At 46.4% G+C, this 23,478-nt stretch overlaps 2 protein-coding genes across 3 annotated transcripts; one reads left to right on the plus strand and one right to left on the minus strand.

Annotated features, from left to right (window-relative positions):
* Window positions 1–71: 71 nt before the first annotated feature.
* Window positions 72–8,358, minus strand: CIDEC (cell death inducing DFFA like effector c). Of its 2 annotated transcripts, XM_082664118.1 has the most exons (6): window positions 8,325–8,358; window positions 7,994–8,071; window positions 6,707–6,860; window positions 3,663–3,821; window positions 3,391–3,578; window positions 72–616 (listed from the first exon to the last, which is right to left on the minus strand). In XM_082664118.1, exons 1-6 carry the CDS (start codon window positions 8,327–8,329, stop codon window positions 454–456), a joined length of 747 nt encoding a protein of 248 aa, XP_082520244.1. In that variant the 5' UTR covers window positions 8,330–8,358; the 3' UTR covers window positions 72–453. The 2 variants fall into 2 exon arrangements, with proteins under 2 accessions (XP_082520244.1, XP_082520245.1); XM_082664119.1 differs by lacking the exon at window positions 3,663–3,821.
* A 5,725-nt stretch (window positions 8,359–14,083) lies between these two features.
* Window positions 14,084–16,963, plus strand: JAGN1 (jagunal homolog 1). Its single transcript, XM_082664120.1, has 2 exons — window positions 14,084–14,260; window positions 16,022–16,963. The coding sequence occupies exons 1-2, from the start codon at window positions 14,172–14,174 to the stop codon at window positions 16,482–16,484; spliced, it is 552 nt and encodes a 183-aa protein (XP_082520246.1). The 5' UTR covers window positions 14,084–14,171; the 3' UTR covers window positions 16,485–16,963.
* Window positions 16,964–23,478: the final 6,515 nt, after the last annotated feature.

Below are 23,478 nucleotides of genomic sequence, written 5' to 3' on the forward strand. Positions count from 1 at the left end.
CCAGATAGAACCCCACCCTCACCTCGCAAAGAACAGAAGCAAAGAAAATGTATCAGCATAAATAATTTATTGCGAACTCTCTAGTATCATACACGAGTGGGTTGACAATTCACTCAGAAGCATTTGGGACAGGAGACCAGGAGGTAGGCAGTGTAATGAAAGTGTAGCACGTGAAGACAGGTTGCTGAGGGGCAGCCTTCCTGCCATAGCCTGCTGGTGACCACTCTTGGCCCGCTAAGCTACCTGGGGCAGGAAGGAGCCGGGCCAGGCCAAGAGCCCTCAGTTCTCCTTTGGCCAGCCCAGCCCAGGTTTCCGGCCCTTCCCCCTGCTTCATCATTCACCTTCCTGTGGGGCTGAGGGAGGTGTTGGGAAGGTAAGAAGCTCTCTAGCTGCCAGGCTTGTGGGTGCTACCAGCTGAGCATGGGGTCCCCGGTCTAGTCCTTGGCTGGGCTTTCATTGCAGTATCTTCAGAAAGGTCGGGATGAGGGATGGGGCTTTGCTCTTGGAGGGCTGCCCTCCCTCTGTGGCATCCAGGAGCTGCTGCAGGTAACAGGAGGTGCCGAGCAGCACGTGGCCTGCGGCCTGCGTGCTGAAGAGGGCCCAGCGGAGAGCTTCTCTGGGTGGGATGAGAAGGCACTAGGGTCAAAACACAAAGAAAGCCCCTTCCTCCTCCCCCTAAATGCCTGCTCCCCCACGCTGCGTTCATAACTTCATAAACTGTAGAGTGACGTGCAAACAGAACAGATGCTGCCCTCCCTCAGCAAATGGGACAGGGTCTACAGTGTTACCTGCAATCGTACCTTAACTGAGACGTCCACAACCTCCCTCTTCTCATGCAAAATTCAAGCTCGTTTAACAAGGCCTTTTATTTTTCTAATGCTACTTGGGGCCAGCCAGACTGATCTCTGTCACATGACTCTGCCCTTCACAACCTCTGTTCTAAACAGAAGTGTTTCCAAGTCATCTGTAGTCTAGCTAATTTTCAGAGTGCTGGACGTGAAGATCTCCATGTCTGGTGTTGCAGTGTACTGAGGACAGAACTCCAGTCAGACAGGCCTGAGTTCTAATTCAGCTTCATTAGCTGTGGCAACCTTGGCAAACTTCTATAGCTCTGAGCTTCGGCACCCTCATCTGTAAGGTGAGATCATACCATTTTGATCCCACACAGGGTTGGGAGGATGAAATAACATAAATCACTTAACACAGGACCTGATATGTAGAAGAGAAGGGGAAACGTAGGGTCAAGACTAGCTGGTTGAATGCTTGACTACTTTAACCAAATTCTTATCCAGATCTGTTTGAAAGAGATAGGTGAGGGTCACTAGGGGTGTCTAGTCCTAGGAGGGATCAGGAAGAAGAAAACAAAAGGAAAATAAATTCTTTCTGGCTGATATTAAAACTTGTTTTCTATTAACCTTCATTCAGTAAATGAACTTATGTTATGGCTGAGGTGGAGGGGGACAGGAAGACAATTAGAATCATAAACATCCGTATATAAAAATACTTAAAAAATTTAAAGGTGAAACCTGAGAAGTATACCCATTTCTCAAATTAGAGAACTGAGGCTTCAAACCAGCTGTCTGGACATGAATAGGAATGAAATTCTGACACATGCTACAATATGGATGAACTTTGAAAACATTATGCTAAGTAAAATAAACCAGACACAAAAGGGCAAGTATTGTATGATTATACTTACATGAGTTGCCTAGGATAGGAAAATTAATGGAGACAGGAAGTAGGACAGAGGTTAGCAGGGCTGGGGGAAGGGGGTGTGGAGAGTTAGTGTTTAATGGGTACAGAGTTACAGTTTGGGATGATGAAAAAGTTCTGGAAATAGATTTACAAGTAACTGTTGCACAACACTGTGAATGTACTTAACATCACTGAATTTTATACTTAAAAAAAAGTGGTTAAAATGGTAAATTTTATGGTATGTGTATTTTACCACCATTAAAGAAAAAACACTTGCTGACGCCACTAAGTCATTCCACTGATTCCAGCTTGCTGTTGTTTTTTGTTTTTCTTTTGGGACCAATATGCCTACTATGTTTAGGTCTGAGGGTCCCATTTCCCCTAGACGGACTGAGTTTAAAGGCTGAAACTTCTTGCTCTAGATTTTGCAATCTGCAAACTGCTGGCAGCAAGCCCAGATCAAGAGGGGTATATGATCTGGTATAGGAGGAAAAGGGAACTTCTTGCCATAGAACGAGGCTCAAGCCTGCCGCTGAGTGTTATCTGTGGCAGGCAGAACCACGCGGTCTCAGGTCCCTCATCTGCAGACTGGGAATGCAGAGAATAAACTCGGAAAGCCAAGAAGGTCTGGTGTGCTCTAGCTACATACGTTCTGGCAGAACTCTGGAAGAAGTAGAATTTCTCAGAAACCCCTGAGAATGAGGATCATATGTATCTTCATTCCTTGTACAATTATTTGAATTATTGCTACGTACCAGCATTCACCAAGGGATTGGAGGCAACAGCAATTCTTGCCCTCATGGAGCTTGTTCTGACATCTTATTTATCTCTGTGTCTCTAGCTCATAGCATAGGGCCAGGACACAGAGAGTGCTCAGTAAACACTAAATGAAGCAACTGGGGAGGAGTAGCATCTGTCAGAAGTAACTGGCAAGAGGCCAGCTTTGTGGTTTTCGACTACTTGGATGTCTCTGCCTCAGTGGCTACATCTGCCTAATGAGGTAAGAGTTCTCTAGAGCACCACTGGAATAGCTGAATATGGAAACCATTACCATAACAGTACTTGTCTTATGATTAAACATATTCCCATGCTTCCTGTGATAGTTGATTAGACTTTCAAAAGTAAAGTAAAAAGTTTCTTTGAAAGTTCATTAGATGATACAAATGACTATTGTCCACAGACATACAAATTAATTCTGTTCTATGGAAGGACAGTTATTTCATCCCTCCCACCCCCATGGAAAAATCCAATTTTGTATTTATAAATAGCTCAGCATTCTTGTTGGATCTATATGTGGGTGGGATTTTGAACTGATTGTAACTTCTTGCTGGTTCTCTCACTAGTTGAGTTCAATAAAATTTTTGACACATGTTCATTTTTCAAAAGATTAGAAGACTACTTAGGAAAACTTACTACTTTAGGTGAAAAATAATTAGTTGTTATAGTGGAAGGTAATTAGAAAAGCTAAATGTATCCAGGTTCCACCAGCAGGAGTATATGTATCCCTTTGGCATATACTACAATAAACTAAAACATGAATTCAGCCATAAAGTCCTAGACAGATGCTAATTGTCATACTTTGTCAGCATCAACACCAGGCCCAGGCTCCGAGAAGCCTGAGGTGCATGGGAGAAGATAGCGCCTCTCCCATTGCAGTGTACCCAGCCTGTCCCCAGCTAACCCCAATTCACTCACTTCATGACGTGCCTGGCGCCGTAGCAGCGCAGATCATAGGAAAGGGAGTATGTGCCATAGAGAGTCGCCTTCACGTTCAGGCAACCAATGAAGTCCTGTGGGTTCACCTTGTACAGGTCGAAGGTTACTTGGGCCACATCAATCTTCTTGGCAGGCTTACGGGAGAGGGAGAGTTGGTACCTAGTGCCCTGCATCAAGACAAGCATGTGGTTGGCACCCCTCAAGGATTTCTTCTAAGCTCCCAGTACTCTCCCTGACAGGTGGGACGTCACCTGCTCTGATGGGGGCTGCCATTTCTGCCCCTTATGGAGGACCATGAGCACGGTGTCATCTGTCAGGGATTGGAAATACTCTTCTGTCTCTACAATTGTGCCATCTTCCTCCAGCACCAGGAAGAAAGGCTTGTCTGCCAGCATCAGGGTATCCTGGACCTGGAGAATAAGGTAAGTGATGCTTCTGCCATCACATGTAGCCACAGAGCTGGTATGGGGAAGACCCACATCACACACCTCAAATGGCACACCTCAGACACACACGAGTGGGCCAGGACTTATGGGATGGGACTGGAACCCAGGGCTCTTGCTGTGGGATCACCATCCAAAGAACCTATATTATGGTATCCCTTGGTACCTGACTTCATGGTTAATATTCTAGAATAGTGCTGTCCAATAAAAATATAATGGGAGGGACTTCCCTGGTGGTCCAGTGGTAAAGAATCTGTCTTGCAATGCAGGGGAAGCAGGTTCGATCCCTGGTCAGGGAACTAAGATCCCACATGCCACGGGGCAACTAAGCCGGCATGCCACAACTACTGAGCTTGTGCACCTCAACTAGAGCCCGCGTGCTGCATACTGTAGAGCCCACACACCCTGGAGCCCGCGCGCCACAACTAGATAAGAGAAAACCCGCATGCCACAACTAGAGAGAAGCCCACGCGCCATGACGAAAGATCCCTTATGCCTCAACGAAGATCCCATGGGCCACAACTAAGACCCGACACAGCCAAAATAAATAAATAAATAAAAATAAAAAATAAATAAATCTTAAAAAATTATAACGGGAGTCACACATGTAACTTTTAATTGTGATATAATTTGCATGCCATAAAATTCACTCTTTTAAAGTCTACAATCCAGTGGTTTTTAGCATATTCACAAAGTTGTGCAACTACCACCACTGTATAATTTCAAAACATTTTCAACCCCATTTTTACCCCAAAGAGAAACCTAGCCCCATTAGCTGTCACTCCTCATTTCCTAGCCCTTGGCAACCTCTCCTCTTCTGTCCATCTCTGTGGATCTGTCTATGCTGGTCATTTCATATAAGTGGAATCATACAATGTGTGGTCTTTTTAGACTGGCTTCTTTCACGAACATGTTTTCAAGGTTCTTCTATGTTGCAGCATGATTCTTTACTTTTTTATGGCTGAATAATATTCTACTAAATAGATATACCACATTTTTAATCCATTCTTCAATTGATGGACCTGTGGGTTGTTTCTATTTTTTGAGTATTATGAATAATGCTGCTATGCACATTCATGTACAAATTTTTGTGTGACATGTCTTTTCAATTTTCCTGGCTATATACCTAGGATTGGAATTGCTGAGTCATATAATAACACTATGTTTACTCTTCTTAAGGAAATACCAAACTGTTTTCTGAAGCTGTTGCATGATTTTACATTCCCAACAGCAATTTCTCCACATCCTCACCAACACTTGTTTTAGTCTGTCTTTTATTTTAGCCATTCTAGCGGTATGAAGTGTTTTTGATTTGCATTTCCCTAATGACTAAGGGTGGTGAGCATCTTTTCATGTGTTATCAGCCATTTGTACATCTTCTTTGGAGAAATATCTACTCAGATTCTTTGCCCATTTTCAAAAGGATCATCTTTTTACTGAGTTTTAAGAGTTCTTTATATATTCTTGATACTAGACCCTTATCAGATATGTGATTTGCAAATATTTTCTCCCATTCTGTGGGTTATCTTTTCATTTTTTTTGATCGTGTCCTTTGATGCACAAAAGTTTTTAATGTTGATAAAGTCCAACTTTTTTCCCTTTGGTTACTTGTGCTTTGGTGCCATATCTAAGAAACCAAGGTTATGAACACTTATACCTATGTTTTCTTCTAAGGGTTTTATAGTTTTAGCTCTACATTCAGGTCTTTGATCTATTTTGAATTAATTTTATATGTAGTATGAGGGAGGGATCCAACTTCATTCTTTTGCATTTGGATAGCCCATTGTCTCAGGAATATTTGTTGAAAAGACTATTCTTTCTCCATTGAATAGTCTTGGCATCCTGTTAAAAATCAATTGACCACAGATACGTGGATTTATTTTTGGACTCTCAGTTCTATTCAGTTGATTTGTATGTATTATGGTCTGAATGGTATCCCCCCCAAATTCATATGTTGAAGTCCTAATCCCAGTACCTCAGAGTGTGACTATATTTGGAGATAGAGTCTTTAAAAAAGTAATTACATTAAAATTAGGGCATTAGAGTGGGCCATAATCCACTATGACTTGTAAGAAGGAAAGGTGTCTTTATAAGAAGGAAGGATTAGGACAAGTTACTCCCAATCAAGTGTAGGGGGAGCATGGAAATGGGGAAGGGTGTCATTCTTGCCCAATGTTACTACCACCCACAAGAGCTGCGTGTCCTTGGTTTCCTCTCTGAAAGCTTACCTGATCAATAGTTTTTACTTTTTTTTTTTTTTGACCATGCCAAGGGACATACGGGACCTTAGTTCCCTAACCAGGGATTGAACCTGTGCCTCCTGCATTGGAGCGGGAAGTCTTAACCACTGGACCACCAGGGAAGTCCCATCTAATCAATAGTTTGAAAAAGTCTTCCACAGCTGTTAACAAAGCTTTGCATGGAAGGCCAATGTAGGAGACAGATTGAAGGAGAATTGCCCTGCATGAAGGTAAGGGAAGGAGATAGGGAAGGGAATCTCTAAAATCTTACTCAATACTCCAACTTCTGGGCAATTCTACAAGTTTAAGTACTACTGGAAAAGGGAACCTAAGGGTCCCTCCAGTAAGAAAAATAGACTCCCAAAATACCACTGACCTATTGTTAGTATCAGATGGTAATGTACTGCCCTCCCCCTGTCAACAGACAGACAGGATTCCAGGTGGGCACTACAAGCCCACTGGAGCTGCCATTAGAAAGGAAATCTTTTCACCATCTAAGCCATGAACTCCATCCCTGCTGAACTCCTAGCTCATGATGCAGAGGCAGCTGTTGGGGCCAGCTCTCTGCCAAAGTCCCCGTGGTGGGCTGTGCAGAGGCAGGCCCATTCCTACCTTGAGGCGGAGGTCCTCAAGGCTGTGTGTCATGATGCCCTTCCGCACACTCCGGTCAGCATTGCTTACTCTGCAGGGCCGGGCCCTGGGGGCCTCCGGGCTGGGCTGTGACAGCAGCTTCTGGGTCACCGCGGAGGTGCTGACTGCCACGTACCTGGAGGCCAAATGGAGCATCAGAATGAGCTGTCTGATGCCTCCCAGCCCTCAACGCACAGCAGGGTAACTTACCTCCCAATCCTCTAGGCTGAGCTCATCATATTTCTCCTCCCCTACCACCCACCAAACCTGCTCTAGAGAGTCTTCCTCAAAAGCCTGCTGGATTGGTGCATCTTTTTTTTTTTTTTAATTATTTATTTATTTTGGCTGTGCCAGGTCTTAGTTGCGGCACGCGGGATCTTCGTAGTGGCCTGCGGGATCTTTAGTTGCAGCATGCGGACTTCTTAGTTTTGGCATGTATGTGGCATCTAGTTCCCCGACCAGGTATCGAACCCGTGCCCCCTGCATTGGGAGTGCGGAGTGTTACCCACTGGGCCACCAGGGGAGTCCCTGGATCAGTGCATCTTAAACTTTAGTGGACACGTCACTCCCCTGGTGATCTTGTTAAAATGCAGGTTCTGATTCAGCAGGTCTGGGTAGGTTCTGAGATTTTATGTATGTAATGAGTTCCCAAGTGATATTGACACTGCTGGGTTTCAGACCATGACAAGTAGCCAGTCAGAAGACTACCCCACATTTGCCCAATTACCACTTTCCTCTCTTAGCCTCATTCTTCTCACCTGTAATGTGAGACGAAGTGGCAAAGCTGAGGTCAATATAAGACAGTTTTGAACTCAGATACACGATGTAGAACAAAAGGTGTGCAGTGAACCTAGATTTTGGAGTCAGGCAGACCCAAGTTCGAATCCTGACTCCACTACCCATTTGCTAGGTGACTGAGAGAGCCCACCCTGTGCCTCGGTTTCCCCATCTGTTAATTTGGCATAATAATCCCCACTTCCCAAAGTTGTGGTGAGGTCTAAATGAGATCAATAATGAAAGCATCAAGCAGTATCTACCTCTTTCTACTCAATGTGTGATATGGGGGACTGTGGGGGGAGAGACAGCAGCATTAATATCTCCTGGGGGCTTGTGGGAGGGGCAAATCTTGGGTCCCACTCCAGACCTCCTGAATCAGCACCTGCATTTGAATAAGACACCCAGGTGACTTATGTGCCCATCGAAGTTCAAGAAGGTCTGCCCTACAGCTCACAGTAGCTCCCCTTCCCTTCCATGCTTGGCTCTCCTCACCTGGAGAGGGACCTGGGGTAGAGAAGGCTGAGGGACTTCATGGCGTATTCCATCCTCGTCAGCTGGACAGTGTTGGGCCTGGGAAGGAAGAAGAGACAGCTCCTTAGGTGGGGATGGGAGGGTTCCCTCTCTCTTGTCTTTTGACACAGAGCAACCCCACCTCCATCCAGCAAGCCTCTCCTCTGGTCTGCCCTAGCAACTCACACACACACCTCCCCCAGCCCTTCCCCTGTCCCACCCACGTACGCCACCGTGAGCAAGCTGGAGACCCCCTTAGTGCCCAGGCTCAGCCCCCCTCAGCAGCCGCTCCTCCCTCCCCGGCACCACTCACTCCATGTTTCTCTGACCCTGGCTCTGGTCATACTGATCAGGGTTCACAAGTCGGGACTGAAGAGGCCCTGCCTGGTTAGTTCCTGTCCCTGGGGGCAGAGTCCACTTTACGCTGGCGGGAGGCGAGTCACACCACCTTGCACTGCTGGGGACCTTCCCTCACCTGTTGTTCAGAGACCTCCCAGGCCAGGCAACCCAGTCTAAGCCTGCTCTCTCCAGTGGGTCCTTGAGCAATCCGAACCCCTCCTGAGGGTTCCTGCTGGCCAGAGACTTTCTACCACGATGGAACCGTTCTACATCCGTTCTCTCCAATACTGGAGCTGCTAGCCCCACATGGCGACTGAGCCCTTGAAGTGTGGCCGTACAACTGAGGAGCTGGATTTTTATTTTTATTGAATGTTAACTAACTTAAATGTACACAGCCACTGTGGCACAAGGCTGCTGGCCGCCATTCTGGGCACTAGCCGACGGCCCTGGGCTGACCTGCCAGCCCTTCTCTCCTGAGCCTGCTCGATATAGCTCCTGCAGGCTCCAAGCCCTCCTGCAGGCAGTTCCTCCACCTGTAATGCCTCCCTTGACCCAGGGCTAAACGTTTGCAGCCCTGAAGCCTGAGTTTCACTGTTTTCCACATCTCGGAAAGCCTTCTTAGATGGCTCACAGAATTTCCCCTTCATCCTTGCCCTTCCTTCTTCCTAGCCAAGTGGGCCTCAGTGTCTGCTTCTGCCATAGCAGCCCCGCTCCTTGGGTGCCTCGCCCTGAGATGTTCTCCCTTTCCCAGCCCCCCTGCAGACAGGGCCTGCCTCAGAGCCAGGGGCTCAAGGAGTGCATGGAACGCAGCCCCCTCCCCAGTCTTTCCTTCTGACAATGCAGGGGACGCCCCAGGCCAGCCTGTCTGAGAAAGCCCTCTCCCCCTCTTAGCACTACCCACATCAGCTTGCTTCAGCCTCCCTCCTCACTCCCAGTCACAAAACTTCACCCAGCCCCACCTCACCGGTTCTGTAGGAGCCAGAACCAAACCAAAACAAAAAACCCAGAGTAAGAAAGTCCTTACCTCCCACTTCCCAGCCTCCTAACCTTCCAATACTGCCCTTCTCAGCCCAGCCCTCCCTCCATTTTATTTCCAGCTCCCAGGGCAGCCCCTCCCCTGGCCTCCAGCCCCAGCTGGAAAAGAGCACAGACACTGAGTGTGCAGCTCTCACCCTTGGGATGTCAAGCCATCCTCACTTCCAGAAAAAGCCAGAAAGGAGGGGTGGAGGCATGTTTCGAAAGATTTGGGGCAGGGTATGGCCCAGGACATGGTATTGGGCACACAGGGCACAGGAAACAGGCAGGTGTGCATGGTGGTCCCAGCTCTACCCATGTTAGCTGTTGGAGTGTAGACAAGTTCCCTTAACCTCCTGAGCCCCAGTTTCGCTCACCTCTTCAACAGAGATCATGATTCCTGTCTTAATGATCCTGACCGAGGTAAGGATTTGTAATAATAAAAGTAAAGGGCTTTGCAACAGAGATACTTAATAGATAGAAACAAATATTGGTGTTATTGATAATATAATTATTTAATAATAGCAGATAATTTAATAATAATAATAAAGACTAGCTGAGATGTGTAGTGGTTAAGAGTGTAAGATCTATGACCCAGAAGTTCTACATATACCTAATATTTGGAGTTATATATATATCTCCAAGGGAAATGAAAATCTATGTCCACACAAAAACTCATACACGAGAAAGTTCATAGTGTTATTCATAACAGGCAAAATGTAGAAACAACCCAAATGTTCGTCAATTGATGAATGGATAAAAAAGAGTGGTATATCCATAAATGGAATGTTATTTGTCAATCGAAAGGATATATGCTACTACAGTACATGGACAAACGTTGAAAACATTATGCAAAGTGAAATCACAAGGGATTTATTATGCAAACATTATGCAAAGCCAGTCACAAGAGATCACAGACATACTTGTATCATTCCACTTGTATGAAATGTCCGGAATAGACAAAACTATAAAGACAAAAAATTAATTAGTGGTTGTTTAGAGGGGCTGGGGAGTGGAAGGGGAATGGGAACTGCTAGTGGGCATGGGGTTTCTTTCAGGGGAGCCAAAAAAAAGTTCTAATCTAGTAATCTGAACACAATCTACTTTGATGATTGTGCTAAATCTATTTGGAGGTTGTACAACCCTGCAAATATACTCAAACCATCAGATTGTACACCTAAGTGTGTATGGTATATGGATTATATCTCCATAAAGCTGTTTTTAAAAAAAGAGTTCAACCTCACCTTTCTTTTAGAGTTGGGTTTTTCACACTAGTGCATCAGAATCACATGGAAGACTTGTTAAAGATTAGATTGCTGGGCTCCACCGGCAGAGTTTCTGACTCAGTATGTCTGGGGTGGGGCCTAAGAAAGTGTATTTCTAAGAGTTTCCGAGGTGATGCTGACACTGTGGCTACTTAGGGACCCTATTTTGAAAACCAGCAGTCTAGCACTAGCTGTGTGATGTAACTCATCTAAGCTTCAGTTGGATCTAACAAATGGGGATTAAAAATGGTTCCTACCCCACTGGGTTGTCATGAAGATTAAATGAGATAATCGTGAAAAGTACTTGATATAAAGTTTAGTGCACCCTTCAGGCTCAATAAATAGCTATAATCATCATCATCATCATCATCATCATCCTATTACTTATATCTAAATCCTTCCCTATAAAAACTTTCAGGCAACCATCATTCACTCACTCAACAAATACTTATTAGGTACTTACCTTGTGCCAGCCCTCCTAGGGTCTGAGAATACAGCAGGAAACAACACAGCCTTGTCCCACACTTCAAGGAGCTGACATTCCTGGAGGAAGGGGGAACTCAGACCATGAACAAATATGCAAATAATCAAGATAATTTCAGATAATGATGTTCTGGGAAGAAAACAACACAAGGTGATATGATAACAAATGGCTGGAGAGCTAGATTGGCCTGTAGGCTTAAGAAAGGCCTCAGGGCTTCCCTAGTAGCGCAGTGGTTAAGAATCGGCCTGCCAGCAAAGGGGACACGGGTTTGAGCCCTGGTCCGGGAAGATCCCACATGCCGTGGAGCAGCTAAGCCCGCGAGCCACAACTACTGAAGCCTGCGCACCTAGAGCCCATGCTCCGCAACGAGAAAACCAGCGCAGTGAGAAGCCTGCACACCGCGACGAAGAGTAGTCCCCGCTCACCGCAACTAGAGAAAGCCCACACGCAGCAACAAAGACCCAATGCAACCAAAAATAAATAAATAAATAAATAAACTTAAAAAAAGAAAGAAAGGGCTCAGAGGTGAGCTTTCAGCTAAATCCTGACTGATGAGAAGTCAGTCTTTTCAAGACCTGGAGTGTCTTGGTCTGTTTGGGCTGCTATACAGAATACCATAAACTGGTGACTAATAAGAAACTTATTTCTCATAGTTCTGGAGGCTGACAAGTCCAAGATCAAGGTGCTGGTAGTTCTGGTCTCTGGTGAAGACCTTCTTCCTGGTTCACAGAGAGCTGTCCTCTCTCTGTGTCCTCACCTGGTAGAAGGAGCAAGGGAGTCTCTTTGATAAGTATACTAATCCCACCACCCCCAAATTCCACCTCCAAATACCATCACATTGGGGATTAGGTTTCAACATACAAATGGAGGCAAGGGTGGGGGACACAAACATGCAGTCTATAGTTCCACCCGGGACTGGAATCATCTTTTGAAGTCCTGGAGGTGGGCTGGGGGCATTCAAGGCAAAGGAAACATCAGTGCAAAGGATTTGAGAAGAGAATGAGCAGGGTGAGGAAACAGGAACACAAATCACTAAACTTCAAGACAGACCAAGAGCCAGAAGAGAAGTACCAATACTTCAGGGAGGAAATTATGGGGAAAGGGTTGGGGCCCCTCCCTTGGACATTCATGCCTCAAATATTTATTGAATATCCAACATGTGCCTAGTGTCTCATGATAAGCCAATGGATGACTCAGAAGCAGTCTGACTCAGAAGCCCTGATGAACATCATGGAAATCACACACAGAAAAGAAAAAGATAAGCACAAGCTAAAGCCAGAGAGTGTCTGTGGGGGATGGAGGAATGCTTGGTGAACCTGAGGATTCTTCACAGTTCTTAAGAGGATGGTTTTGGCTCATGCATAATTTATGTATTCAGCAAGCATTTCTTTTTTATTTATTTATTTATGGCTGCGTTGGGTCTTCGTTGCTGTGCACGTGCTTTCTCTAGTTGCGGTAAGCAGGGGCTACTCTTTGTTGCGGTGCACGGACTTCTCGTTGCGGTGGCTTCTCATGTTGCGGAGCACGGGCTCTAGGCACGCGGGCTTAGTAGTTGTGGCTCACGGGCTCTAGAGCGCAGGCTCCGTAGTTGTGGCGCATGGGCTTAGTTGCTCCACAGCATGTGGGGTCTTCCCGGACCAGGGATCGAACCCGTGTCACCTGCAGGCGGATTCTTAACCACTGCGCCACCAGAGAAGTCCTGATGACTCAGTTCTTATCCCTCTCTTTGAGGCGCTCACCTCTAGTCTGGGAGGCAGATGTCAGCGTGGTTCCCAAATGCTGAAATGCATAAAATCATTTGAGCATCTTGGAACAGAGAAGGACTCTAGTTATGAAGCAAAATTGAGAAGCCAAAAAAGAAAAGACTATATATTCAACCTTATGAAAAAACTATTCTGCATGTTAAAATTGTGACACCATGAGTAAAGTCAAAAGACATACAATAAATAGGAAAAATATATGGCAACTAAAATTATAGACAAGAGGTCATCTCTCTCTCTGTCTCTGCCATCTGTATATAAATTAACAAGGCCAACAATGCAGTAGAAAAATAGACAAAGGATATGAACACAGTTCAGGGAAATGAAATACAAATGACTCAAACATAAAAAGATACTTCAGTTTTTTCAGATAACAATTTTGAAATTCTTATTTTATGTATTTTTTTATTGTGGTAAAGTGTACATAACATAAAATTAACGATTTTTAAGTATACAGTTCAGTGGCATGAAGTATATTCATACAGTTGTGCAACCATCATCACCACGTTCCTTAGCAACCACTACTCTGCTTTCTGCCTCTGCCTAATTTCTTTTTCTTTCATGGCCTTGTTATTTCTTAAAAGTATAGTCCAGTTATTTTGTAGAATGTCCCTCAATTTGAGTTCATCTGTCACCTCTTCATGATTAGATTCAGGTTAAGTATTTTGGGCAAGAATATCACCTCAGTGATGCTGTGTCCTCAATATTAGCAGGAGGCATAGGAGTCAGTTTGTCTCACTCCTGGGCAAGTTAACTTGATTACTTAGTTAAGGGGGTGAGTGCCAGGTTTCTCCACTGTAAAGTTACCGTTTCTTCTTGCAAAGATTAATCTGTGGGGAGATACTTTGAGACTTTGTGAAAGATGCACGCTCTTGGGAAAGTCACAGATCCCTTCCAGGCATCAGTTTCTCCGTCTGTGAAGTGGGAACAGAGACGTCTTAAAATCGAATTAGAGTTAAAGAAAGTGTAAGTGCTCGAGAGGCTGGAGTATCAGCTCCCGACCTTGGCAAAAAGAAACACGCGCTGGGGGTTTAATTTTCTGCGCGCTCCAAACGCTGGGGCGAGACGGACAGGGCGGGGCCTAGAAGAAAAGCGTGTGCGTATGTGTGCGCGTGCGCAGGGACGTGACTACAGAGTCGGTCCTCCGGAGACAGAGAGGCCGGAAGTTGTCGTCACAGAACCGCTAGGCTGTTGGGTGGGCGGAGCTGAGGCGGCGCGCTTAGGGTTGGCAGGCATGTTAGCGCTCTAGTAGCTGCAGCTGGCCGGCGTGAGGGGCTCCAGGGCTCTGGGTAGGGAAGATGGCGTCTCGGGCAGGCCCGCGAGCGGCCGGCACCGACGGCAGCGACTTTCAGCACCGGGAGCGCGTCGCCACGCACTACCAGATGAGGTATGAAGTGAGGCGAGGAGCTCGCAGGGCCTGGGACGCGACGCCGGCCCGGCCTCAGGGTCTTGCTCCCCAGCCCGCTCTCGCGCACCTGCCAAGTCCCCTCCTCCTGCGACGGCCCGGGGCCGGCCCCCAATCCCGGGAAGCCCCGTCGCTCCTGTGAGTTCCACCCATTGATCCCGCTGTGCCTTGAGGGGTCCGGCCCCGCTTGGGCTCCGGTGTCTCGGCGATGCTGGCCCCGCTCTCTAATCTCGGGAACCTGATATCTAATTGAGCCTCAGTTTGCTTATCTGGCAAGGGAAAATTAATCTACCTTTTCGGTCTTGGTGATGAATTAGTGAGCCAATAATCGCATAAAGAGCGTAGCATAAGATCTAGCACATAAGTCTGTCCAGTACGCGGTAGCTGTTATATTTTGGGTTGTTTTGGGGATTTGGACCTTGAAGTCCAGACTTACTCTGCCTCAAATGAGTTTTATGAAACTCCCCCACGTAAGGGATATTTCTACATTCGTTTATTCGTTCAACAAATATTTATTGAGCTTCTACCCATCAGGCATTGTGCTAGGCCCTGAGGATAGAATAGCGAAAGCAGCCCTGGTCTTTGTATTCATGTTATACCTTCAATAAAAAAGTCTATTGACAAACAAACAAAACTGGTCCCTGCCTTCATGGAGCTTCAAGTCTACAAGTGACTGATTCCCCTCCCGCCCCACCTTTCTGCACTTTCTATAATGAATATTTTTAAAAATAAAAAATTTTTAGAGATTTTCTTTACTTAAATCCATTGAAATTTCCCTGAATCTTTTCCACGTCTTTTTCTCCACAGTTTTAAAGAATGACAAGCTCTTTGAAACCTCACTTTATTCTTATCCTTAGACCCTTGTCTAAAGGGCACCTCACAACTCAAGCCAGTGTTTTCATGCCTGTCTAGAGCAGAAACTCTGCTCTATGAAGGCGTGAAGGGGATATATTTAGGACCTGAGAGAATTCAAAGAATAAGAGAAAATATCCTTACTTTAGATGAAAAATGTACTCTAGCTGGAGAAGTACGGGCAGCCTGAGTTGGTTTCCTTGCTGCCAATACCTCCTTCCATAGGCTATCCTCCTATGCCACAGTCAGAGTTCTCTTTCATTTTTTTTTTTGGCCACGCCATGGGGCTTGGAGGACCTTAGTTGCCCGACCAGGGATTGAACCTGTGGCCTTGGCAGTGAAAAGCCAGATTTCTAACCACTGGACCGCCAGGGAATTCCCCAGAGTTCTCTTTGTAAACACAGCCCTGAGTTACTCTTCTGTCTTTAAAGTGACTCAGTGATAGTCTTTGCAACTTCATATCCTGCTGCTCCCCTCTCCACCACATTGTAGTCCTTCCACACCCAACCATTTGCTCTCCTGGAACACAAATGCTTATGCCTTTTTGCCTGCATGCTGTTACCTCTGCTTGGAATGTCCATCTCCACCCACGTCTCAGAGCCTAGCTCAGATAACACCCTTGTCCAGACAGCCTTCTCAGTCAACTCATCTCAATCAGAATTCATTACTCTTTCCCGTGATTCCATATATTTTGCAACATAGATTTACTAGAGTTTTTCCAGTTCGTTTTCTAATTGCTTTTTTCTTCTGTGTACCTTGTTCCCAGCCTCCAGGCAGGAACTATACCTTATTCACGTCTGTTTCCCAGTGTCCAGTATAGTTGCCTGACATAGAGTTGGTGGTCAGAAAATTTTGAATGAAAGGTACTTCTCCCTCTGCTCTGCCCCACAGTGTGACCCTCAAGTATGAAATCAAGAAGCTGATCTACGTGCATCTGGTCATATGGCTGCTGCTGGTTGCCAAGATGAGTGTGGGGCACCTGAGGCTCTTGTCGCATGATCAGGTGGCCATGCCCTATCAGTGGGAGTACCCCTATTTGCTGAGCATTGTGCCCTCCCTCTTGGGCCTCCTCTCCTTCCCCCGCAACAACATTAGCTACCTGGTGCTCTCCATGATCAGCATGGGGCTCTTTTCCATCGCTCCCCTCATATATGGCAGCATGGAGATGTTCCCTGCTGCACAGCAGCTCTACCGCCATGGCAAGGCGTACCGCTTCCTCTTTGGTTTTTCTGCCGTCTCCGTCATGTATCTGGTGTTGGTGCTGGTGGTCCAAGTGCATGCCTGGCAGTTATACTACAGCAAGAAGCTCCTGGACTCTTGGTTCACCAGCACACAGGAGAAGAAGCGTAAATGAAGCCTGCTTGATGAACTACTGTGTGAGGTGAAGCCTGGGCCTCCCATCCAGTGGAGTGAGAGGGTAGAGGAGCTGTTCTAAAACCTCCTTCGGTGATTTTGGCAGCTGCGATGTTGACAACTAGTGCAAACTAGGTCCAAGTTCTGCAAAGCTCCTTCTGTTGCCATCAGCTGGTAGCAAAACTATGTTTAATTTACTCCTGGTTGGTGGAACTGGGTGATCAGCAGCTGTGAAACAAATTTCAGCTGGTTAAAGTTGAGATCCTTCTGAGTTTTTCATCCTTGCCTCTTTTTGGTCATTCTCTCTGCTTCCATCCATCACCCCTTAGCCACCGAGACTGGAGGAGATAGGGAATAAATCACATTCTACTTCAATCTATGAGTCATGGGGCAGGAAACATTTGAGAGGCTGCTCCCCTTGCAGGCTGTGGTCTCTACTGTGAAGCGTTTTAATTAAAAAGAACCTCAATAAAGTTACAACTGCCTTGTCCCCCCTGTGCTTTGTGTTCGGCATCTGATAGAGTGTGAAAAGTGTGTTGTTTGAGTGGCCTTAGTCACTAGGAGGTACGTAGAGGCTCCCCGAGAAACCTGGCAGTGGCGGTGGGGAAGTGAACTGGACATAGGGAACTAAAGTCATAGTTGCAACCCTGCAGCTGATTGGCAGGAACTACTGTGGGCCATACATTTAACCTCCACCTCTCAAATGGTCCGTTCTCATTTATCCAGCTTGGGTTATGGGTTCGTCTTTTGGTTGGATATTCATGTTTATCATTCAGTGTTAACAGTGTTAGTTATGTGTCTAATACTGTTTTATGGTATCCAAAAGAATTTTAAAGTATCCTGCATATAAAAAATTTGCAATCTAGGTGAAACGTAATATCCATGTGAAACAACTAATGAACACAGTATGTCTGGTGTGGAGCAGAGAAGTTAAAAATAGAAGTGGGGGGCTTCCCTGGTGGCGCAGTGGTTGAGAGTCCACCTGCCAATGCAGGGGACACGGGTTCGTGCCCATGTCCGGGAAGATCCCACATGCAGCGGAGTGGCTGGGACCGTGAGCCATAGCCGCTGAGCCTGTGCTCCGCTACGGGAGAGGCCACAACAGTGAGAGGCCCACGTACCGCAAAAAAAAAAAAAAAAAAAAAAGGAAAGAGATCTGTGAACTAAAGGCCCTTTCACACATAAAAGTCTGACATGGTACATATTTATTGCATGAAAGATGTGTGTTGGGCTTCCCTGGTGGCGCAGTGTTTAAGAATCCGCCTGCCAATGCAGGGGACACGGATTGGAGCCCTGGTCCGAGAAGATCCCACATGCCACGGAGCAACTAAGTGCGTGCGCTACAACTACTGAAGCCTGCGAGCCTAGAGCCCATGCTCCACAACAAGAGAAGCCACCGCAATGAGAAGCCCTCACACCGCAACAAAGAGTAGCCCCCGCTTGCCGCAACTAGAGAAAAGCCCGCGTGCAGCAACGAAGACCCAACACAAACAAAAATAAATAAAAACAAAAACATTAGGTGTGTACTCAGTCTCTATTAGGTACTGGCAGTACTTCTAGGTACCCAACATTTAGATGTCCTGATTATCATTTCAAACTCAGTGTGTCCTAAACTTAACTCTTTGCCTTCTACCTCATATTCATTCCTCTTCCTGCATCCCTGTGTGCAAGTGAGTATACCAAGAATACAGCTCTGGATCATCAAGTCCCTACTATGTGCCATTATTTTTTCTTTTCTTTATTTTTGGCTGCGTTGGGTCTTTGTTGCTGTGCGTGGGCTTTCTCTAGTTGCGGCGAGCGGGGGCTGCTCTTTGTTGTGGTGCGCGGGCTTCTCGTTGCGGTGGCTTCTCTTGTTGCGGAGCACGGGCTGCAGGTGTGCCGGCTTCAGTAGTTGTAGCATGTGGGCTCAGTAGTTGTGGCTTGTGGGCTCTAGAGCACAGGCTCAGTAGTTGTGGCGCATGGACTTCGTTGCTTCTTGGCATGTGGGATCTTCCCGGACCAGGGCTCAAACCCCTGCTCCCTGCATTGGCAGGCGGATTCTTAACCACTGTGCCACCAGGGAAGCCCGATGTGCCATTATTTTTTGAACAACCAAAATTCCTTAATCCTTTTCAAACATTTCCAAAGTGTGATTCCAGTGCATCACTCTTGATTTATCTCCTGACACTGTCACTCACACACTGTCTGTCTCAGTCAGGAAAACCTCTTATGAATCCCCATATTGGTTCCATGTTTTCCCAGTTTCCTTAAAAATTTTCCTTTTCTGCTTTTATACTTCTTTATTACTTATCTTTCAAGACCTAGTTTTATACGGTAATTCTGGAGCCTTCTGGCTACTTCAAGGAGTGAGGGTTCTTTCTTTGAATTCACATGGCATTTTAATTTTATCTCTTCTACTGACAGAATTACTAGTTTACATGTCTTTTCCTCACCCCTTGCTCTTTACCTAATGTGCATCATGCACTCTGAATTTATTGAATGAAGTAACTTGTGCTATTGTAGGCTAAAGTCAGAGCAAAGAACTAGAGTGAAGGGTAGGATTTGGATAGCAGAGAGGTGCAGATGGAAATGAGTGGGTAATGGAGTTATGTGCACCAGGCACAGATTGCTGATTTTTAAAGAACCGGGATGTAAATAATTATTAAAAAAAGAATTTAAAATTTATTTGATTACTGGAATGGTACTTTACAGTCTTGTAGTGCTTTTCAAGACCCATTATGAAGGGACTTCCCTGATGGTGCAGTGGTTGAGCATCCGCCTGCCAATTCAGGGGACATGCGTTCGATCCCTAGTCCGGGAAGATCCCACATGCCACAGAGCAACTAAGCCCGTGCGCTACAACTACTGAAACCCACGCGCCTAGAGCCCGTGATCTGCAACAAGAGTAGCCACCGCAATGAGAAGCCCGGGCACCACAACGAGGAGTAGTCCCCACTCGCCACAACTAAAGAAAGCCCGCACATAGCAACAAAGACCCAATGCAGCAAAAAATAAATAAAATTAAAAAAAGAAAAGACCCATTCCGAAAATTATTGTCAACACGAAAAGAGAGCCGTTTGGTTCATTTTAGTTTTCTGCTTGTTGGCTTGTTGGGATTCTGCTTTTTGGGCTTTCCAAGCTTTTTTTCCCCCTGCCTCATGGTTGTAGTATTCCCTGAAGTAAACAAGATCCCCTTTGAAAGCGATCTTGATTTAGTGGGAAGAGCACTGTATTTGGATCAGGAGACAAGTTCAAGTACCAAGATCAGCCCTGCCAAATTCATGGGATTGTTTTGAAGATCAAATGAGGTAAAATCTTGAGAAGGTGCTTTAAGAACCCTAACACTATACAAATGTGAGGAATGGTTATTAATCCCTGCTGTTTACAGAGCTAGAGGGTGTAGGCCTTGGAAGAACCCTTAGTGAGCATCTAGTCTATGGGAAAGGCAGTGTGGTATAGTGGAAAGAACAGTTTTTGATATTACACTGACTCAGGTTAGAAATCTAGCCAGGCATTTTGCTACCTTTTGCCTTGAGCAAGATATTTGAGCCTCTGTTTTTATCTAACGTATGGAGATCATAGCATCTACCACCCAGGGTTGTTGTGAGGATTAAATAAAATAATGTATATAAACTGTATAGTACATAGTAGGTGCTTAATAAATATCAAAGTCCCTTCCCTTGATGAGCAGTGTTGGTGTTCCCCTCTCAGATTGGGGGTCCCTTCCTCTTCTCTTAAGCATAACTTCTTGCATCGATATTCTAGAGATTGATCCCTTCTGGAAGAGCAGGAATAAGAAAGGAACACTTGTGTACTCTTGGTTTTTGTTGGTCTAATTGGTTGGACCTTCTTGCCCAGGGTGCCCAAACAGTAGGCACAGTTGCCGCAACAGACCTTGGGAATCTGGCATTACAGGAAGAGCCTGGAGACGCTGTTGCATTCAGCGTCCATGCATGGGTAAGGCTTTGTCAGGAAGAATGGCTGCCCAAGGACCCCACAGTGTCCTGTCTACCTGAGCATGCGTAGGGGCCTGCCAAAACCTCCTGAGCGCCTGGCTTGCTCCCCACGTAAAGGTTACTGGAGAGTGAAGTCTGGATCAGCTCATTCAGACACAAACCACAGGTGAGATAGGCCTTGGCCACCTTCCAAAAGGACAGGACTTCTGTGCTGCAGGCCTACCACACACCTTTGTTGCCTTTACTCCAGTTGGCCCCCTCCTGTTCCAGCCACAGAAGCACTCCCCCCTTGTTGACACTTGCCAAACAATCCCTACTCTCCTAGAAATCTGATCACTGATGACTCACTCCCGTAAGACCTACTATCCTTTTTTCTTTCCAACTATTACAGTTTCTCCCCCCCCACGTTGTTACTCCTACCAACTCATCACATTGTTCCATCTAGTACTTCTTTTTTTTTAAAGCCCTTCATGACATCTGTTTTTTTAAAAAAATATTTATTTATTTGGTTGCATGGGGTCTTAGTTGCAGCAGGTGGTCTCCTTAGTTGTGGCATGAGAACTCTTAGTTATGGCATGCATGTGGGGATCTAGCTCCCTGACCAGGGATTGAACCCACGCCCCCTGCATTGGGAGCGCAGTCTTATCCACTGCACCACCAGGGAAATCCCCTCATTCTAGTACTTCTGTGGACTACAGGGCCCAGAAACCACAGATCTCCCCAAGCAGTGTGTTCTGACAGAAAGAGCTAGAAAGACACAGGGGTGAGTCTCAGCTCTCCATTTTCTGTTTGGACAAGTTACTTAATCTTCCCAGTGTTTCCAAGTCTGTAAGATGTTTAGTAAGACTGACCTCAAGGGTTGTAGTACCAATAATATGAGATAATGTGGGCAAAGCACACAGCCCAGAGCCTGATAATAGGAGTTCAGCAAATTGTGATCTGACCCCCTCCCCCTTCCCCAGGGTGTGCTGGAATTTACCCACTGTGCTTTTTACTTTAAATCCGTTTTGGAACAGCCTCCACAATAAACTAGCAAAACAATAAAATACAGACCTCCTTTTCTCTCTCCTTTCCCCCTTTCTACTTTCTTCCTCTGCCTTTTCTATGTGGTCCTTTTCTTCCCTTTCTGTTCTTTATTTCTCGTGTGTATGTGTCTGTTATTTGTTTTCTGCTTCTCCTACCATACCTTAGCCAGGGTCAGGGAGCAGTTAACCAAGTATTTTCACTGTGAGAATCAAATCAGAAGATAAAAGGAGTCAAAAGAGAAAAGTATGCTAGAATGGAGCCAAGTTTCTCACTTCATGCCCCCAGCATTAGAAAACACATTATCGGTATAGATCTAAACCATTGTGGGCTAGGTGAAATTTAGGGGGAAGACTCCCTAACCTGTCTTTAGTATGGCCAGACCACCCTTTTCTCCCTTCACATCTTACTGATTTGTTTGCAGTGATGGACTTCAAGGTCAAAAGACAGAACTGTGTCAGGCAGGCCCTTTTGGGTTCCCAGAAGCAGAGGGGGATGAGGCAGTGGGAGGAGAGGCCATAAGGATGGTAGAAAGAGAAATGAACTGTGAGAGGATGGCAGAATTGGAACTCCTTGGGCTAGAGACCTTGACCAAATCATTCTCCTTCCTGCTTCCTTATTTCTCTCTTTATGAAATGAATAATTATCACCTGTCTTGTAAGGTGGTTAGGAGGATCAAATATGAAAGTGCTTATGAAATGTGAAATAGATAAACTGCTGCTTAGATGAAACATCATAATTTACATTTATTCAACTACAGAGCACCTATTTCACGACATCCATTGCTAGGCACTGGAAAAACAAAGATAAGAAAGGGTCTTTCTAAGAAACTCCAAAGCTAGAGGGTATTTTTAGGATAATGGGTACAATGGGGTCTTTAGACAGTGGACCTAAAGACTTAAGAACTAGAATTGGCCTAAAGATAGGTATGGTCAAGCTACTGAAAGTGCAGAGGGATAATAACAGTCTCAAGATACCTTCACCCAGTAGGTGTGCCCCAAACTTTCTACGGTGTGTGTCACCAAGGTGAGGGCTGAAGCAGTTCAAATGCTCCATGAGTAGGAGGAAGCCATGGGACGACGTGGAGGGTCCCCGCAGAGAATGGAGCCTCTTCAGCATCGGAAACCACAGGAAACCAGGTCAATGCGTGGGGCCCACTCCCTCAGCTCCAGGGCTCAGCTATGAGACCTGGGGCTTCCTGAGCAGACTGTACTGATGAGTGGCTCCTTGAAGCTGGAGGCCCTTTGGCAGAAGTGCTGGAACTGGCCAACGGGTAGAGAGAGAAAGCTGGACCCTAGTCCTGAAAGTCAGCCAGGTGGGAGCCAGGATGCACAGGGGGACATGTGAGGTTTACGTGCTTTTTTGTTCTGCCCACCTCTAAGTGGTGCATCAGTCACCTCGGTCTCCAGCACCCACTACAGAGAAGTGCTTCATGGCTCTGTCAGTCTTTTAAGTGAGAGGATGAAGCACGTGTCCAGGGGAGATTCAAGGCCAGGAGCACGCTAAGGGGCGGGTCTGATCTGCAGGGTGTTGCAGGAGTAGGAGGAGTTACGAAGTGGGTGCAGCCGCCATCCATCCCCCTGACCCTGTGCCAGCCTCTTGCCTGTTATTTCTCTTCCAGAGCAGGAGCCCCCTTGCCCTCCAGGTAGGGAAGTAGGGTTTTCTGGGGGGCAAGTGTCCTTCAGTCCCTCCACTTGGAGGAGAAGGAATGTGGCCTGGCCGGCTGGTTGAGCTTGAGGAGGAGCTTTGGGGCAGGGCGGGACAGGGGCAGGCTGAGGCGAGGGCTCCTGCTGGCACTGCACTCCCTGCTGCTGCACGGCAAGGCCCTGCCACCCACCTTCAGGAGGCGCAGCCATGTTCTGGATACCTTGATCCCTCGGAAGCCCATGGGGAGCCCTGGACTGGCAGCCCTGCTCCTGCCTCTTGTCCAGCTGCTCCTTGGCCTGTCTGCCTCTGCTAGTATTGGCTGCCCCTACCTTCCCAGCTGGAGCACCCTCTGTCTGCTGGCCTCCCACATGGTAAGGTGTGCCTGCTGCT

The sequence above is a fragment of the Grampus griseus genome (genome assembly GCF_964374135.1).
Source record: "Grampus griseus genome assembly, chromosome: 10".
NCBI lineage: Eukaryota > Metazoa > Chordata > Mammalia > Artiodactyla > Delphinidae > Grampus > Grampus griseus.

Bases quoted from the DNA above. Each gene is read 5' to 3' on its own strand.
- CIDEC (XM_082664118.1), bottom strand. The intron at 6,861-7,993 runs GTGAGGAGAGCC...TTTGGCCTCCAG, and splicing joins TACCCCAGGTCCCTCTCCAG to GTACGTGGCAGTCAGCACCT. The intron at 617-3,390 runs GTGAGTGAATTG...CATCCCACCCAG, and splicing joins GGCGCCAGGCACGTCATGAA to AGAAGCTCTCCGCTGGGCCC.
- JAGN1 (XM_082664120.1), top strand. From the start codon at position 14,172: ATGGCGTCTCGGGCAGGCCCGCGAGCGGCCGGCACCGACGGCAGCGAC. The intron at 14,261-16,021 runs GTATGAAGTGAG...TCTGCCCCACAG, and splicing joins GCCACGCACTACCAGATGAG to TGTGACCCTCAAGTATGAAA.